An 18396-nucleotide genomic window follows, 5' to 3' on the forward strand; every position below is an offset into this window, starting at 1 on the left:
CGGCGGCACAAGAACCACAACCTGCTCGGGCACGGCCATTGCCCCCAGAATTCATAGCGCCATCGTCGCCACGGGTTCAGAAATCACAACCACCATCGTGGTTGGCCGACATGGTCACGAGGGACGAAAAAAGTTTGTCCTGAGTTTGGAAAAAAATAAATAGAAATGAGGCACTTTTAAGACCGTGTGCTCATGGCATCAATTCCCGGATTTGGTGCTGAGGCACTTTTCTCAAAGTTGAGATAATTTAGATTATATAGCAGCAGCAGAAGATCTGTTTGAGCGATTACAAAGCATCATCATTACAGATTTAAATAATGTTTCTCTCTTTGACTAATGAAACGAATGCATCGGATAGGATCAAGATTGTGCTGGTCGAAAATGAGAAATCAATCTTCATGTGATACAATACTCACAATTGATACTTGACCAAATTTAGATCCAATTTTTGCAATAAGTTTTGATTCTCAGCAATTTTTGTGAGATCATATCTTTAATTATTAAGTTTGGATGGTTGAAATTTACTTTAATTTTATATTCTTTTTTCATTTCTAGTCTTACTTTCGTGTAACACCAATGCTAAGAAAAACGAGAGAACAAACCTAAACAACAGCAATGAAGAAATTTGTAACATTAGTAAGTTATTTAATTCAAAAGAATACAAAATGTCAAATGATCTATGAGAAGAACCAAAGTAGAAGAAATTTCACGTGATTAATTAATTCGAATGTCCTTGAAAAACTAAATTTGATGCCTCAGTATGAAACTGGATCAGCAAATAGCAATTTCCTTCTTAAACCAGAGAAAACTGATGTTTATTTTTATTTTTTCCTTTTCTAATCAAAAGAACAAATTGGACATTCATGGATCATATAATGCTCGCACTCTTTCTCTAAATTTGGTATGAATCGAAAGTGGGTATGTCGGAATCAATTAAAACCAATATCTAGTTAGACTTTACAACTTTAGACCTAATAAAACCTATTTTCAATAGGTCTACAAAGTCTCATGTAAAGCTTAGACCCAAAAAAAAAAAAAAATTGCATGTAAAGCAACCCACTAAATATGAGTTAGAAAGTGAATCCTTGATCCATTTTGCTAGCTCTACTTCTATCTCTTACGTTTTGAACGAGCTACCCGTGTGAGCCTTGCACTAGATCATGCCCGGAAATTTCGCCTTCGTCCTTTGAAAACTTGTCCAGAGCAGCTGCGGTAGCCTTTAGCGCGTTCAGAATGAAATCCCGAAGGGCGGTTGCTGTGGTTGCTTTGGTCTTCACTCCAGGGACCGGCCTCTGGTGCCAAAGGAACAAGGTGCAGGCGAAACTCAGAAAGATCATACAAGAATCTCCACTGGGTAGGATAACGCAAGTCAGAAGAAAAACCTTAATCACGAGCTGGACAGTGCTGAAGCACATGGGACAAGGCTCGCGGGAGGCGGATATTTCACAATCTGGGAGTTCAATTTGATTCAGCCCTCTGCAGAACTGATTAAGAAATGCCCAAATCGACTTAATGAAAACAGCGTGAGATGATTCTGAGAAAAAACGCAGTGGCAAAGTAAAGAAGGGAGAACATGAATGCACGCATGAACTTCGAGCCTGTGTTGTGTAAAATAAGTATCTATTCCTCAAACTCATGAAAAAATGATGACTTTACTCAGCTATGCAAGCCCAAAGAACATTGTAAAAAGGGTAGCCATGGGATGAAGAGAACCGATTCGTTGCTATAGGCCGTCGAACGATTGCCGAAACTTGTTCGGGTACGATACCCAACAAGGGTACGAGAGTTCATCAGCAAGTGTGGCAGGTAGTAAACTTCATAAATCAGTCTGAATTTAAGCAAATTGACATGATGATAAAGAGATCGGGAGGCGTAACTTGTGGGATAAAAGGAAAGAAAATGTCGGATAACAATGCCACTGGATTTGATGGAATCCAAAGCCTAACCTCACTCAGTGTTGCGTCTACTTCTGCATGAGCATTAGGTTCGGCATTCTTCTCCGGATATATGAAGTGACCCCTCACGACAGCCTCATTGTAACGAAAAACTACCTCCATCAATACCTGAAGCCCTTCCCCTTCAACACCCTTATGTGCTTCTTCAACTGCTCTGGCCATGTCCTCCTCCCTACACTCAACAACTGGTTACAGAAGTTCATGAGTTACCACTGTTGTATTCTACTAATCAAGCTGCATTTAGTTTTCCAGCATCTATGTACTTCATCGTTTTAATTGTCTGATTGTTGAAAAGCCTAATTACCAAAAACATGCATGAAATATAATTTTAGATGTTCGTCACGAATCAACAGGTCAAAAAACACAATGATATCCGATCAAACAATTTTGGGTGGAAAGCCGGTAGGTGGAAAGATGATGCTTAGGATACAGAATGGGCGGGGACAAGAAATATCATCATATGAGTACGGACATTCAAGTGTCGAAGCCTACCCTCCGTTCTCATATCAGGGATGAAGAAACAAAGAGGCGAGATGCGAGTATGGCCTTGAAATAGATCGATGCAATGACCAAGAGTCATACCCAACAAACTCCTGTTGCTTACCATGGATTGGAGCAGCAGTAGAGAGTTCTCTGCCCGGCATTGCTATCATGACCGGAGAAAAGACAAAAAGACAGTCAGATTATCACATCATCAAGCAACAAAATTCGCCGTGACGTGAAATTCAAAGGAACTAAGACTCGACAAGAGCGGATAAAAAGAGCAATCAGAAGGACCGATCGATAAGGGCGGTGTTATGACTGAAGTCATGAGGTAACTTTATGAAACCATCAACTTTGATGACGTTCCATGGAGATTCTACATCTACGTAACGTCTAAAGAACTGGGTTGAACGTAGTTTTTGCTTGATAATTCAATGTCCAAAACGTTACCCCGGCCAGCTACGGGAGTGTTTAACTTTTCCACTTGAACTATCATAAGAAAAAAACACAGCCACGACGTTTTGTCTTTCCAATTTAAGGTGGCGAGCGACGAAAAAACAATGGTGATAAATCTTCGAAAACACCAGCGAAGGCCATTCAGAAGACGAAGCAAATTTCTGTCCACCATCAATGGCAATCACCACGAGAACAGATGCACAGGCACGAAGTTAAAACCTGAGCGAAAACAACCATAAGGACGAAATCAACGAAGAGGATTCGAGCGGTTATGCTTACAGCGGCCTGCCTCCATTGCAGAATCTCAGGTTGGGGAGAGCGAAATTGACCAGATTCCTGAGCCGGGTACGTCGCCGAGTGTACTCGCAGTTGCAGAAACTAGCCAAGGGGGAGAGAGTCGAAGCGCAGTCTTTCCAAGTGTCAGAGATAATAATGGTTTTATCTCAGATAAATTTGTATAATAGCAGAACTACTTCAGTAATTTTGTTGATAATTCTTATCTTTGACCATCGCATGTATATTCAAATTTGATTGTGCATATCTTGATTAATATGTTATCTTAATTCTTTTTCAATACACATTAAAATTCCACAATTCTTTTTTCGCTGGGTTACTCATTGAATTTATCTCTTTCTTGCACCCTTTTCCGAAAGCAGGCATTTTGAACATTCATGAACCGACATCCTCATATTGCAGGATCTCAGGTTGGGGAGAGCGAAATTGACCAAATTCCTGAGCCGGGTACATTGCCGAGTGTACTCGTAGTTGCAGAAACTAGCCAAGGGAGAGAGAGTCGAAGCGCAGTCTCCCTAAGTGTTAAGAGATAATTATGCTTTTCTCTCAGATAAATTTCTATAATTGCGGAATTACTTCAGTAATTCTATTGATAATTCTTATCTTTTAGTATTGTAAGTATATCTAAATTTGATTGTGCATATCTTGATTAATATGTTATCTTAGTTCTTTTATGTTATCTTAGTTCGTTTTCAATACACATCAAAATTTCACAATTCTTGTTTCATGTGATTACCAATTGAATTTATCTCTTTCTCGCACCCTTTTCCGAAAGCAGACACATCCTCGTATTGTTTGCTTGCTTGCGTGGATCTTACCGTGGGGACCACCGCGTTCAATGGCTGTAACCATGTGGATCCATATGTTCAATTTACTCCTATCCAGTCAAATCATTAAATTTCTAATTTGTCTAAGAATGTGCTTGTACTCGCTAAAATTTTCAATGAGGTCCCCCACGACGTCACGTCCGACCAATTTAAATTGACTTGGGTTTTTAACCTGTGTCGAATTATGATTTAAAAAACCTTTTTTTCATGGTGGCTTGTCTATGAAGGCAATTTTTTCCAGGATGGCCACTCCGACGCAAAAATTTCTAGCCATTCTCCGTTCTGACTTGTCTATGGAGGCAAAACTTATCGAGAAAATTGCCAAATATTTAAAAGATGACAGAATAATAAAAATTATTTATGTAAGCATTTAATTATGTAGAAAGTTTATATGTGCACAAGCAAGATGGAGTCCGCAAAAAGATTTTTGAAAGCATGATTAGGCTTTGCTTTAGAAGAAGGAGAACAAGATATTAAACGGGAAGTGTGTCTAAGACTACAAGGACCTTAGAAAGTGAACGAGCTGTAAGACATGTGTCACAGGCCGATCGATCAACTCTCGATTCACTGATCAACTCTCGATTCACCCGTGTGGCCTTAAGGTTTTACGGCTAAGCAGCATTTCACACTTGACTCACAACGAACTTCTAGAGAGAGAAACACTTGATGAGAGAGAAGCTTTGGATTTTCATATATGTTGTGAATGAATTACAATGAGGGATGGCACCCCTTTATATACAAGTATAAGGCAAATCATATCCGTAGATCTCCCTTAGATCTAACGGTGGAGATTGCACCTCCCCATCTACCAACCACCGGCATTTACAGCCAACTACCAGCTACTCGCATTTATAATGTATGCGTACAAATATGGTATTACCCGCCCTAGGAGAATACTGTACATCTCGGGAACATAGGTTGAGGGTCATCACGTGTCACGTCCGTGCCATGAAAACCTCTTGGACATGCTAACTTTCGGGCCGTGACACATGTCTCTTAGAAGGTGGATGGACAATTCGGCGAGAAACCGTGCAAAGACTAGAAGGGGACCCTTTGGCAACAAGCCTCTATAATTTTGATAAAGAAGATCTACATTTTTAGTAATTTGATTTAAATATAAATTGGTGTCTCACGACCGCTTACGAGTCCTGGAATCCGCAGAAAGTAGTTCAGGTAGATTAGGATGGCAACCGGGCTATAGAAACAGAGGGCTTTTTTTTGGATACGTCCTGCTTTGTCTTCAAACTGCAACTTTGATCACGTAGAACGCGAGTATGGTATTTAAGGAGGATGGCAACAGCTCCTTAATTGAAATGGCTTCCAACGGACACTTTGGTGATTGCCGATTGCTTTGCAATACTTCTCGTTTTTTCTTATGGATTTCTCTACCATTCAATGTCATCATGTCCTTGTAGATAGAGGAGCAGAAGCATAAGTGACTTCCAGTGGTTTCGGCTTCTGAATATGCGAACTCTTCAAGCATCAACAATGGATGTAATTAGACAAAAGTTCCATTCATTTTTTATGGCTTGAAGAGTTACGTATATTCAGAAGCTGAAGCCACTGGAGGTCACTAATCACTTCAATATGCCAAGTTGCCATTATTGGCGAGTAACTTGTGACAATTTTGCATAGAGTCTCACTTAACAGTATCTACCGACTTTTGTCTAATTAGTCGGCACGGTTAACTAATTGTTGCTGTTCTGTTCGACATTTCTGTTGCAGAGAAATAGTGATTTTGATGACGAACCAATGGTTATGCTTTTGGGTCAATACTCCACTGGAAAAACCACTTTCATCAAGCATTTGCTACAAAGTGATCATGCAGGCAAGTCATCCTTCTTTTTTACCTTCCCTATATTATCACAAGATTCTCTTGGTGTGACCATTGTCTATTATCGTTTCACGGAAGCTCATATTGGACCGCAACCAACAACAGAATGGTTTCTGGTCTTGATGGTATGGTACTGGAAATCTTTTAAGGCCAGTTCAGTAAAGAATAATGTAAGCTATACTAAAACTACTCTAGTAAGTTGGTTTATCAAGTAATATGGAACAGTTCTATTGGACGGTTGAAATATGGCTGGTTTGTTCGAAGGCCTACTTACAATAAGTCACTTCATCTCAATCCGTCATTGTGTATTCAATCTACCTTTTCTAATTAGTTGATGGAAGCTGCTGGGAATGTTGGGCTTTCTCAGATCTCCAGTTCTGTTGTCAGCTTCAACAGCTCACAATGATACAGCCAGAGAACAATCCTTCTTAACGCAAACACTTACCACATGGAATGTTTCCGAAGAGAAGCGCAAAATCCATGCGTCTCTATTGACCGGAACTCGGTCTGCTCAGTGTTCAAAAACCATATTCTCGACCTCTTCCTTCACAGACTCGAATAGCACAGATGACAAGTAACGTTCTCCACCGCTGGGGAAGATCACCTGATGAAGTTCATGCAGTATAAATTCGGAGAAATAATGAAGAATCAAATATGAAAACCTACGGATATCAAAGCTATAATGCTCAAGACATTATTAATCTTCCTTGCAACAAAGTGTTTTCAGATGCCGATCTGACTTCCAATGTAAAATCAGACAATTGTTTCTCAGTGAAACAAACACTTACAACAATGAGTTTCCCAGCATTTTCTGGCCTTCTCGCAATCTTAATTGCTGCAGCAGCTGCTGCTCCGGATGATATTCCTACCTGCAAAGTGTATCCCAACGATCATGAGACCATGATGAATGCAGAAAGTACCATAAGAGCTAGCAGTGGTTGACACTCCTAATGGATCACAAATACTTGCACAACAGGAGAAGCGCAGAAACTGAACGCAGATTACCAGCAAGCCTTCCTTCAATGTGAGCTGCTTCGCAGTTTCAATAGCTTCATCGCCTGATATCTGGAAAATGAGACAGCATTAAAATTTATACAGGAACGTGTATAAGCTCAGAGAATGGTGATCAACACTAGATGGTGAAAAAAGGATTGCTTCCATAAGTGGCTGACAAACAACATATATAGCCATTCGCATAAACTTTTGTCGTATCGAATGATTTGTAAATACACCTTTCACTGTTGTGCGCTTGCATTATCCAGATACATTGCAAAGAGTACAAAGTCAGCAAGCACTTATAAAAGGAACAATCTAGGAATTCTAGCACGAGACTGTCAATGTACGTCAGTTGGATGAAGTAACAATGTCCATACACATAACTGCATAGCCATGCGGAGGATGGGAGGCTTGTTTTACCACTTGTTATTCATAGCCACCTTGCAATTTCCTTATCAAACCTAAGCTCACTCCCAAGAAAAGAAACTGTAACTTAGAAAGCACATTGGTCATGAACCCATTCTTGCTCAAACCAGTACCATCCTTCCTCATGTCGGTTAGATCTTCCATCAATTGATATAGGTGTAAGGATGCCACAAGTGCCATAACCTTCGTATGCCATTCACTTGAGTACCATAATTTTTTTTTTTCGCGGTCACTAAAATGCCATGTCGATGAAAAATGTTCACTTGAGTGTCTATCCTGGCGATTAGTCCTATAGGGCTTTTGAAAATAATATTGACTCCAATCCAACTTTTGAAATGAAATTGGAGTCCAACATGGAAAATTCTTCATCCGACCACGGCAGTGTGTTCGCAAGAGAGGGAGGGAGGGAGCACACGCTAGAAACTGAGAACTGCTGTGCTGGCGATGAGGGTCCACAAGTTGTTCGCAGCAGCAAGGAATCCAAAGCCCGCGTGATTGAAAGCAAGTGCTTCGAGTGGAGAATCCAACACGTTGCGCATGCCTGAGCAATCTTCCTCTTAAAATTGAAGCCTTGACCACAAGTTGTCTGAGCCTGAGCTCAAGATTGGTTGATCAATTCAAAAGCCGCTTCAAATAAAAAATATGAAGAAGCAATTGTCCTCTTGTTCCTCTTTGATTTTACAATACTTAGATTCTCTGATTGATTCTTGACCCGCAAATTGGGGTTAGGGTTTTAATTGAAGCTATTAGCCCCAACTTGTCAATTCGGGACAAGAACAAAGAACCAACACCATCATCTCCGCAATATTTTGCTGATTAAATTTCTCCGGTGAGTCATATAGCTCAATTTATAATAAATTAATGGCACGTTAGATTTTCCATTAAGGAAAATCGCAATAGCACTCAAGTGAACGATTTTTAAAATTCATGGCACTCAAATGATTGGAAAACAAGAAAGAAATACAAAACCTATGGTACTTATGTCTCCCCTAGATATATGAGGTGTATGAACCGTTGTCCCTGCTTTATAAGGGGAAAGGGCACAAAGAACAATTTCTTGCACAAACTCTTACCTGGATTATTTCATCGAGTAAATCCATGTCCAAAACTCCAGGTATGATACCAGCACCAATGCCTTGAATCTTATGAGGACCTGGGAAATTTTATGGGCATGAAATTCTTGGTCAGATAGAGGATTTACACGAGATAGTTTTCAAAAGAAAGAAATCTTCTTTGGAGATTTTGGGCACTTCACATGCTTAAAACAGCAAGAAAGGATACAATTGACTGCCTTGGAAGCTGAAAAAGCAGCGTTCCCTGTTGCAAAAATAAAAGGACATACAAAGCTACTTGCTTCCTAATTTAATGGACCGTCACTAGTCCATGTTACTGTGGCACTTGCAGAAAGTAGTGTTTAAAAGATAGAACTAACTAGCCTAATGGATTAAAAGACCAAGAATGTCAGTCATGTGACATCAGAACTTACCAGGCTTCCCTCCAGACAAAACTGCACTCTCCACTGGTTCTACCCCATAGAGCTAGAGACAATAACAGAGGCGTGCGAGTGATATGAGAAATAGGAACATTGGAAAAACGAAACTTCTATCCCAATATCATAACCACAAGAGGATCTAACCTTAATATTGGGGTTTTGTTCCTTGAGAAACTTACCCGCTCCAGTTACCGTACCCCCAGTTCCAATTCCAGAAACAAGGACATCAATTTTCCCACCTGTGCTTTTCCATATTTCTGGTCCGGTGGTCTCATAATGAATCTAAAAACAGAGACAAGATCTTATCAATGAACTTTTTTTTTGCTTTGATCAGTCCTATGAATGAACTCCTTAAACCTGCAAGCATCATATCAAGACCCAAAAGTACCTTGGGATTGGCAGGGTTTTCAAACTGCTGAAGAATGTATGAATTTGGAATCTTTGCTGCTATCTCTTCCGCCTTCTGAATGGAACCTATCGCGCCTTTGGCTGGATCAGTCAGGACCAGCTCAGCTCCAAATGCACGAAGGATGGTTCTTCTTTCAAGGCTCATTGAAGCAGGCATTGTTATTATAAGTTTGTAACCCTTCACAGCTGCAATAAATGCCAGACTGATCCCAGTATTTCCGCTAGTTGTCTCGACCAAAACACTCTTCATCAAGTCGAGCAAGTAATATTTATGGTTAGATTTCTTCATCATCATCTATCAATCTACAACCTACAAATGAAGAGAGAGAGAGAGAGAGAGAGAGAGAAATTGCCCATGATCTAAATTAGTTATAACTACTTTCAATGGGAAAGATGTTCCCATCCTTCAGGAACTAGGAGCTCTTTGTTAGGATATTATTGTTATTGTCATCATACCAGAGCACTGTCCTTCATTATTAAGTGCACAAAGCCACCAATTATTATGAACATGAAAAGAGAGGTTTAGGTGACTAACCTGCCCCGGCTGAATAAGACCCTTCTCCTCTGCATCTACAATCATACTGTACCCAATCCTGCAGGAAGAGAAAACATATCCGTATTAGACCCAGAATTTGAAGTAATCCACATACCTAGAGGCTGTACACAAGGATGAGATAAGGAATGAATTCCACGTGAAATATATCTATTCCAAGTTTTTGACTTCTATCTGTTGTTGTTCACTAGGATTGGTGCATGCATGTGTGTGCAAGTGAGAAAGGGGGTGCTCATTCGTGAGCAAATAAGGAAAGAAAAGTGGATGGTGAAGAAAATGGGAGGGAAAGAAATAGCCAGTTCGTACTCTTTAATTGTAGTATCCTTCAGCCATAAGGCTTTCCCCAGACAAACAAAAAGTTTCTTAAAGGACATGGAATTTTGTTGACCATTTTCACACACGATAACTGCAGTCGATTGTTTTACTTAACAGTAGATTCTGGCAAGGAGTCTAGTCAAAGAGTGGAACTCCGACCAGACTAACGGATCTTGTTGCATCGGTGACAGATATCCAGATTGGCACATTGGATGAAGGTGCAAATAAGACACAAAGGCACAGTCATTAGCAGTTCAACGTGGAAAGGAATTTTTCTTTTTTCAAAATGAAATCTTCTTGTACCTGTCTTTGACACTGGCGCATGGCTCCATCATTTCTAGCTTGGCAGCAATTCGGGCAACGCAACGGTCGGTGACATGGTTGAGGTACACCAGAGGGGTCTTACCAATTAACTGCAGGCAATGAAAAATATGAACAAGATTGTAAGATTGTAGTAACATAAGCACACAAACACAGTATTCAAACTATAGAAAATTAGTGAGATGAATCATGCAAATAGCATACTTCAGTGACATCTTTTGCAATCATGGACTTCTCTTCCACCATTTTTGTGCCACTGCAAAACCCACCAACGTTTTAGAGTGATTCAGAAAATAAGGACCCGTGCAAATAACCAAGAAGCTCACTTTGGCATATGAGAAGAGAAATCTCAGCAAAAAATCTGTAACTTTCCAAGATTCCCCATTCACTTATTCAGCACATCATACAAAACACTCCAAAATTGACCCCAAGATTCAAGCTTTTCCATCCAGGTCACACAAAATTCACACTCAGAACTGGAGATTGACCCATCAACTCATGAAGCAACACAAACAGATGAAGCGCTAACTAAAAGATCATAGAAATTCCATAGTAGAAAAGGCACGTACGAGAAATCAAAAAGAACGCAACACTATTGATGGCAGCCTGGAATGATCGACTGATAAGGAAGGTGTCACAACCGAAGTCACCTGGATTTTCATAAGATCATCCCCATTTTATCACATTCCATCAAGATTCTACTTGTACGTAATGTCTAAAACTGCATTGAAAATGATTTGCTTGATAATTTCATTGTCCAAGATACTACCCGGCCAACTCCAAAAGCGTTGACTTTTCCACTTAGAAGTACCGTAAACCTTCACTTCGATTAAGGAGCTAAGGAACACAGCCCCCCGTGTGTTTAGCTTTCCAATTTAAGGTGGCAAAACGCCAGCAAAAGGCGGTAAAGCAGCCAAACTTAGTAGGCATGCACGCACGAGCGCGAGTTTCGATCTCTCGATGGACTTCGACGCGACCGACGGATAAGAACCCAGGCGGGAATCAATCGGAAGGGCGAAACCCGACGAAGCGATTCGAGAATCCGGATGCTTACGATGGGCTTCCCTCCACCGCAGGATCTCGGGCTGGAGAGAGAGCGAGATCGACCGGATTCCGGAGCCGGCGAGCGTGCGCTGCGTTCCAGAGTGTACTTGCAGCTGCAGACACTGAAGGAGATAGAGAGAGAGAGAGAGGACACGAGGAAGTCGAGGTGGAATCTTGCCAAGGATTCGTCTCTTTCTCGCACACGTTTGCTTTTCCGACAGAAGTCAAACGACCCTTGACGACTGGTTCAAGGGCGGTCAAGATAAGGATAAATTGGACCGTCAAACCAAATATTAGGGGCACCTCTTATATGCCAACGTGACAAATAAAAAGATCTTTAAGAGCGCGATACGTGGTTCGTGTCGGACCCATATTATCTGGAAGAAAATATTACCCTCCACGTAGGTGTATGGGTAAGACAATCTGCGATCGACACGTGATTCCACGTAGGCGAGGCCGTTAGGCGTTCAAAATTCGGCCGCGTGTGGGGCCCACCACTCTGACGCTCCCTTTGCAACGCCTGCGCCCTGTCGAAATCGTCCTCTCTCCCCTCTCTCTCTCCCCTGTTCTCCGTTCCGATTCGTTGCGCGAGAGAACAAAAGTCGCCTGTTTGCTTCTCTCCCCCTCCTCTGCTCTCTCTCTCCATTCTCGCCAAAGAGCTCTATCTCTCCATTCTCGACTCCGACGCCCCGCCGACAACGCCGCCTCCGCCTTTGCCTTTGCCCCTAACGCCCTCTCGCGACTCCGACGCCCTCGACTCCGACGCTCCTCAAGCCAGTTGCCTCCGACGCCGACGACGCCGCCTTCGCCTCCGCCTCGGCCCCGACGCCCTCTCGCGACTCGAGCGCTCCTCAAGCCGGTTGCCTCAACGCGGCCGACGACGCCGCCTCCGCCTCCGCCCACGACGCCCTCTCGTGACTCCGACGCTCCTCAAGCCGGTTGCCTCCGCGTCACCGCCTCGCCCCGACGCCCTCTCGCGAGTCCGGAGAAAATATTGGTTGGGTTTACCCTCCATGTAGGCGTATGGGTAAGACAATCAGTGATCGACACGTGGCTCCACGTAGGCGAGGGAGTCAGGCATTCAAAATTCGCACGGGCCGCTTTTGGGGCCCACCACTCTTACGCTCCCTCTGCTCTGCTCTCCTCTGCGACACCTGCGCCCTGTCGAAATCGTCCTCTCTCTCCTCTCTCTCTCCCCCGTTCTCCGTTCCATTCCGTTGTGGGGAGAACAAAAAGTCGCCACGGTGCTTCTCTCCCCCTCCTCTTGCTCTCTCTCTCTCCATTCTCGCCGACGAGCTATCTCTCTCCATTCTCGACTCGGACACCCCGACGACGACACCGCCTCCGCCTCCGCCCCCAACGCCCTCTCGCGACTCCGACGCCTCGACTCCAACGCTCCTCAAGCCGGTTGCCTCCGACGCCGCCTCCACCTCCGCCTCCGACTCCGACTCTCCTCAAGCCGGTTGCCTCCAACGCCGACGACGAAGCCGCTTCCGCCTTCGCCTCCGCCCCCGATGCCCTCTCGCAACTCCATCGCCCCCGACTCCCACGCCCCTCAAGCCGGTTGCCTCCCGCGCCGCTCCGCGTCGCCGCCTCCGCCTCCGCCACCGCCCCGATGCCCTCTCGCGAGTCCGGAGAAAATATTGGCTGGGTTTTACCCTCCACGTAGGCGTATGGGTAAGACAATCAGCGATCGACACGAGATTCCACGTAGGCGAGGGCGTCAGGCATTCAAAATTCGCGCGGGCCGCGTGTGGGGCCCACTACTCGACGCTCCCTCTCGCTCTCCTCTCCTCTCGCGACGCTGCGCCCGTCGAAATCGTTCTCTCTCTCCTCTCTCTCTCTCCCCGTTCTCCGTTCCGTTCCGTTGCGGGGAGAACAAAATCGCCGTGTTGCTTCTCTCCCCCTCCTCTGCTCTCTCTCTCCATTCTCGACTCCACGCCCCGCCGATGACGCCGCCTCCGCCTTCGCCTTCGCCCCCAACGCGCTCTCCCGACTCCGACGCCCCCGACTTCTCCGCTCCTCAACCCGGTTGCCTTCGACGCCCGATGACCGACGCCTCCGCCTCCGCCTCCGCCCTCGACGCCCACTCGCGACTCCGACGCTCCTCAAGCCGATTGCCTCGACGCCGACGACGCCGCCTCCGACTCCGCCTCTTCCCCCGACACCCTCTCGTGACTCTGTCGCCCCCGACACCCACACCCCTCAAGCCGATTGCCTCCGACGTCGACGCCGCCGCCTCTGCCTCCGCCCCCGATGCCCTCTCGCGAGTCCGGAGAAAATATTGGCTGGGTTTTACCCTCCACGTAGGCGTATGGGTAAGACAATCGGCGATCGACAACTGGCTCCGCGTAGGCAAGGGCGTCGGGAGTTCAAAATTCGCACGGGCCGCGTTTGGGGCCCACCACTCTAACGCTCCCTCTGCTCTGCGACACCTGCGCCCTGTCGAAATCGTCCTTTCTCTCCTCCTCTCTCTCTCCCGCGTTCTCCGTTCCGTTCCGTTGCGAGGGAGAACAAAAGTCGCACACCTACTCTCCCCCTCCTCTGCTCTCTCTCTCCATTCTCGCCGACGAGCTCTCTCTCTCCATTCTCGACTCGACGCCCCGCCGACGAAGCCGCCTCCGCCTCCGCCCCCATCGCGCTCTCCCGACTCCGACGTCCCCGACTCCGATGCTCCTCAACCCGGTTGCCTCCGACGCCGATGACGCCGCCTCCGCCCCCGACGCCCACTCGCGACTCTAACGCTCCTCAAGCCAATTGCCTCGACGCCGCCTCCGCCTCCGCCTCCGCCCCCGACGCCCTCTCGCGACTTCGTTGCCCCCCGACTCCCACGCTCCTCAAGCCGGTTGCCTCCGACGCCGACGCCACCGCCTCCGCCTCCGCCACCGCCCCCGACGCCCTCTCGCAAGTCCGGAGAAAATATTGGCTGGGTTTTACCCTCCACGTAGGCGTATGGGTAAGACAATCGGCCCGATCGACACATGGCTCCACGTAGGCGAGGGCGTCAGGCGCACAAAATTCGCGCGGGCTGCGTTTAGGGCCCACCACTCGACGCTCCCTCTACTCTGCTTTCCTCTGCGATGCTTGCGCCCTGTCGAAATCGTCCTCTCTCTCCTCTCTCTCTCCCGCGTTCTCCGTTCCGTTTCGTTGCCGGGGAGAACAAAAGTCGCACAGCTGCTTCTCTCCCCCTCCTCTGCTCTCTCTCTCCATTCTCGCCGACGAGCTCTCTCTCTCCATTCTCGACTCGGACGCCCGGCGACACGACGCCGCCTCCGCCTCCGCCCCAACGCCCTCTCGCGAGTCCGCGCCCCGACTCCGACGCTCCTCAAGTCGGTTGCCTCTCCGCCTCCGCCTCCGCCCCAACGCCCTCTCGTGACTCCGACGCTCCTCAAGCTGGTTGCCTTCGATGCCGACGACGTCGCCTCCGCCTCCGCCTCCGCCCCGACGCCCTCTCACGACTTCGTCGCCCCCGACTCCGATGCCCCTCAAGCCGGTTGCCTCCGACACCGACGCCGCCGCCTCCGCCTCTGCCTCTGCCCCCGACGCCCTCTCGCGAGTCCGGAGAAAATATTGGCTGGGTTTTACCCTCCACGTAGGCGTATGGGTAAGACAATCAGCGATCGACACGTGGCTCCACGTAGGAGAGGGCGTCGGGCGTTCAAAATTCATGCGGGCCGCATTTGGGGCCCACCACTCTAACGCTCCCTCTGCTCTGCGACACCTGCGCCTGTCGAAATCGTCGTCTCTCTCTCCCCCGTTCTCCATTCTGTTCCGTTGCGGGGAAGAACAAAAGTCGCACAGCTGCTTCTCTACCCCTCCTTTGCTCTCTCTCTCCATTCTCGACTCGGACGCCCCGCCAATGACACCGCCTCCGCCTCCACCTCCAACGCCCTCTCGCAACTCCGACGCTCCTCAAGCCGGTTGCCTCCGACGCACGACCTCCGCCCCCGATGTCCTCTCGCGACTCCAACACTCCTCAAGCCGGTTGGCTCGACGCCGACGACGCCGCCTCCGCCCCCCGACGCCCCTCTCGCGACTCCGTCGCCCGACTCCCACGCTCCTCAAGCCGATTGCCTCCGACGCCGACGCCGCCACCTCCGCCTCCGCCGCCCCCGACGCCCTCTCGCGAGTCCGGAGAAAATATTAGCGGGTTTTACCCTCCACGTAAGCGTATGTGTAAGACAATCAGCGATCGACACGTGACTCCACGTAGGCGAGGGCGTTAGGCGTTCAAAATTCGCGCGGGCCGCGTGTGGGGCCACCACGCGACGCTCCCCTGCTCGCCCCGCTCTCTCTGCGACGCTCGCGCCTGTCGAAATCGTCCTCACTCTTCTCTCTCTCTCCCCCGTTATCCGTTCCGTTCCGTTGCAGGGGAGAACAAAAGTCGCACAGCTGCTTATTTCCCCCTCCTTTGCTATCTCTCTCCATTCTCGTCGACGACCTCTCTCTCTCCATTCTCGACTCCGACGCCCCGCCAACGACGCCGCCGCCTCCGCCTCCGCCCCCAACACCCTCTCCCGACTCCGACGCTCCTCAAGCCGGTTGCCTCCGATGCCGCATCTGCCTCCGCCCCGACGCCCACTCGCGACTCGACGCTCCTCAAGCCGATTTCCTCCGACGCCGACGGCTCCGCGCCGCCACATCCGCCTTCGCCACCGCCCCAGACGCCCTCTCGCGAATCCGGAGAAAATATTAGCTGGGTTTTACCCTCCACATACACGTATGGGTAAGACAATCAGCGATCGACACGTGACTCCACGTAGGAGAGGGCGTTAGGCGTTCAAAATTCGCGCAGGCCGCGTGTGGGGCCCACCACGCTGATGCTCCCTTTGCTCTACTCTCCTCTGCGACGCCTGCGCCCTGTCGAAATAGTCCTCTCTCCTCCTCTCTCTCTACCCCGTTCTCCGTTCCGTTCCGTTGCGGGGGAGAACAAAAGTCGCACAGCTACTTATTTCCCCCTCCTCTGCTCTCTCTCTCCATTCTCGCCGACGAGCTCTCTCTCTCTCTCCATTCTCGACTCCGACGCCCCGCCGACAACGCCGCCTTCGCCTCCGCCTCCGCCTCCGACGCCCTCTCGCTACTCGCGCTCCTCAAGCCGTTTCCTCCGTGCCGCCTTCGCCCCGACGCCTTAGCGACTCAACGCTCCTCAAGCCGGTTGCCTCCGACGCCAATGACGCCGCTTCCACCTCCGCCTCCGCCCCTGACGCCCTCTCGCGACTTCGTCGCCCCGACTCCCGCCCCTCAGCCGGTTGCCTCCGACGCCGCCTCCGCCCCGCCCTCTCGCGACCCGACGCTCCTCAAGCCGTTGCCTCGATGCCGACGACGCCGCTTCCACCTCCGCCTTTGCCCCCGACGCCCTCTCGCGACTTCGTCGCCCCGACTCCGACGCCCCTCAAGCTGGTTGCCTCCGACACCGACGACGCCGCCGCCTCCGCCTCTGCTTTCGCCCCTAACGCCCTCTCGCGACTCCGGAGAAAATATTGATTGGGTTTTACCCACCACGTAGGCATATGAGTAAGATAATCAGCAATCGACATGTGGTCCACGTAGGCGAGGGCGTCAGGCGTTCAAAATTTGCGCGGGCCGCATTTGGGGCCCACCACTCTGACGCTCCCTCTACTCTACTTTCCTCTACGACGCCTACGCCCAGTTGAAATCATCCTCTCTCTCCCTCTCTATCCCCATTCTCCGTTCCGTCCGTTGCGGGGGAGAACAAAAGTCGCACAACTGCTTCTCTCCCCCTCCTCCCCTCTCTCTCTCCATTCTCGACTCGGACGCCCCGCCGACAACGCCTTCCCTGCCTCTGCCTCCGCCCCCAACGCCCTCTCGCGACTCCTACGCTCCTCAAGCCGGTTGCATCCGTCGCCGCCGCCGCCGCCTCCGCCCCGACGCCCTCTCGCGACTCCGACGCTCCCAAGCTGTTGCCTCCGCGCCGACGATGCTGCCTCCGCCTCCGCCCCCAATGCCCTCTCGCGACTCCGTCGCTCCCAACTTCGATGCCCCTCAAGCCGGTTGCCTCCAACGCCTCCGACGCCGCCTCCACCTCCGCCTCCGCCCCCGACACCTTCTCGCGACTCTGACGCTCCTCAAGCCGGTTGCCTCCAACGCCGACGACGCCGCCTCTGCCTCCGTCTCCACCCCCAACGCCCACTCGCGACTCCGTCGCCCTCGACTCCCTCGCCCCTCAAGCCCGGTTGCCTCGACACCGACGCCGCCGCCTCCGCCTCCGCCCCGACGCCCTCTCGCGAGTCCAGGAGAAAATATGGGCTGGGTTTTACCCTCCACATAGGCGTATGGGTAAGACAATCAGCGATCGACACGTGACTCCACGTAGGCGAGGGCATCAGGCGTTCAAAATTCGCGCGAGCCGCGTGTGGAGCCCACCACGGCGACGCTCCCTCTCGCTCCGCTCTCCTCGCAACGCCCGTGCCCCGTCGAAATCGTCCTCTCTCTCTCTCTCTCTCTCTCTCTCTCTCTCCCCCCGTTATCCGTTCCGTTCCATTGCGGGGGAGAACAAAAGTCGCACTGTTTGCTTATTTCCCCCTCCTCTGCTCTCTCTCTCCATTCTCGCCGACCAGCTCTCTCTCTCCATTCCCGACTCCGACGCCCTGCTGACGCCGCCGCCTCCGTCTCCGCCTCCACCCCCAACGCCCTCTCGCAACTCCGCGCCCGACTCCAACGCTCCCAAGCCGGTTGCCTCCGTGCCGACGACGCCGCCTCCGCCCCGACGTCCTCTCGCGACTCCGACGCTCCTCAAACCGGTTGCCTCCGACGCGACGACGCCGTCTCCGCCTCCACCTCCGCCCTCGACACCCTCTTGCGACCGACGCTTCTCAGTCGGTTGCCTACGACGCCGACGACGCCGCCTCTGCCTATACCTTCGCCTCCGCCCCAACGACTTCTCGCGACTCCGACGCTCCTCAAGCCAATTGCCTCCGACGCCGACGACGCCGCCTCCGCCCCCGATGCCCTCTCGCGACTCCGTCGCCCTC

The 18396-nt window shown here is 49.5% G+C and overlaps 3 protein-coding genes across 9 annotated transcripts; 1 reads left to right on the forward strand and 2 right to left on the reverse strand.

Annotated features, from left to right (window-relative positions):
* Positions 1-1133: 1133 nt before the first annotated feature.
* LOC108954014 (guanosine deaminase-like) lies at positions 1134-2599 on the reverse strand. Its single transcript, XM_039307027.1, has 4 exons — positions 2538-2599; positions 1947-2127; positions 1383-1484; positions 1134-1292 (listed from the first exon to the last, which is right to left on the reverse strand). The coding sequence occupies exons 1-4, from the start codon at positions 2597-2599 to the stop codon at positions 1134-1136; spliced, it is 504 nt and encodes a 167-aa protein (XP_039162961.1).
* A 3239-nt stretch (positions 2600-5838) lies between these two features.
* Positions 5839-11647, reverse strand: LOC104430524 (cysteine synthase). 7 transcript variants are annotated; one of them, XM_039306323.1, is made up of 12 exons: positions 11415-11628; positions 10930-11010; positions 10565-10616; positions 10343-10452; positions 9707-9764; positions 9152-9415; positions 8908-9045; positions 8758-8809; positions 8345-8424; positions 6855-6914; positions 6638-6718; positions 6361-6453 (listed from the first exon to the last, which is right to left on the reverse strand). In XM_039306323.1, the coding sequence occupies exons 3-12, from the start codon at positions 10604-10606 to the stop codon at positions 6361-6363; spliced, it is 978 nt and encodes a 325-aa protein (XP_039162257.1). In that variant the 5' UTR covers positions 10607-10616; positions 10930-11010; positions 11415-11628. The 7 variants fall into 7 exon arrangements, 6 of the variants coding, with proteins under 6 accessions (XP_039162255.1, XP_039162260.1, XP_039162257.1 ...); XM_039306322.1 differs by lacking the exon at positions 11415-11628 and adding an exon at positions 11130-11405; XM_039306321.1 differs by lacking the exon at positions 10930-11010 and having other exon boundaries at positions 5839-6453; positions 11415-11626.
* A 1706-nt stretch (positions 11648-13353) lies between these two features.
* Positions 13354-16888, forward strand: LOC120290673 (protein IQ-DOMAIN 14-like). Its single transcript, XM_039307028.1, has 2 exons — positions 13354-13722; positions 16556-16888. Exons 1-2 carry the CDS (start codon positions 13354-13356, stop codon positions 16886-16888), a joined length of 702 nt encoding a protein of 233 aa, XP_039162962.1.
* The last annotated feature ends 1508 nt before the right edge of the window (positions 16889-18396 follow it).

This window comes from Eucalyptus grandis, chromosome 2, assembly GCF_016545825.1.
Source record: "Eucalyptus grandis isolate ANBG69807.140 chromosome 2, ASM1654582v1, whole genome shotgun sequence".
Lineage (NCBI taxonomy): Eukaryota > Viridiplantae > Streptophyta > Magnoliopsida > Myrtales > Myrtaceae > Eucalyptus > Eucalyptus grandis.

Bases quoted from the DNA above. Each gene is read 5' to 3' on its own strand.
- LOC108954014 (XM_039307027.1), bottom strand. From the start codon at position 2,599: ATGCCGGGCAGAGAACTCTCTACTGCTGCTCCAATCCATGGTAAGCAA. The intron at 2,128-2,537 runs GTATGACTCTTG...TGTTGAGTGTAG, and splicing joins AAGCAACAGGAGTTTGTTGG to GGAGGAGGACATGGCCAGAG. The intron at 1,293-1,382 runs GTTTTTCTTCTG...CTTTGGCACCAG, and splicing joins CTGTCCAGCTCGTGATTAAG to AGGCCGGTCCCTGGAGTGAA.
- LOC104430524 (XM_039306321.1), bottom strand. From the start codon at position 10,606: ATGGTGGAAGAGAAGTCCATGATTGCAAAAGATGTCACTGAA. The intron at 10,453-10,564 runs GTATGCTATTTG...CATTGCCTGCAG, and splicing joins TTGCAAAAGATGTCACTGAA to TTAATTGGTAAGACCCCTCT. The intron at 9,416-9,706 runs GTTAGTCACCTA...GACTTGATGAAG, and splicing joins GTCTTATTCAGCCGGGGCAG to AGTGTTTTGGTCGAGACAAC.
- LOC120290673 (XM_039307028.1), top strand. From the start codon at position 13,354: ATGACGCCGCCTCCGCCTTCGCCTTCGCCCCCAACGCGCTCTCCCGAC. The intron at 13,723-16,555 runs GTAAGACAATCG...ACGCTCCTCAAG, and splicing joins CCCTCCACGTAGGCGTATGG to CCGGTTGCCTCCGACGCCAA.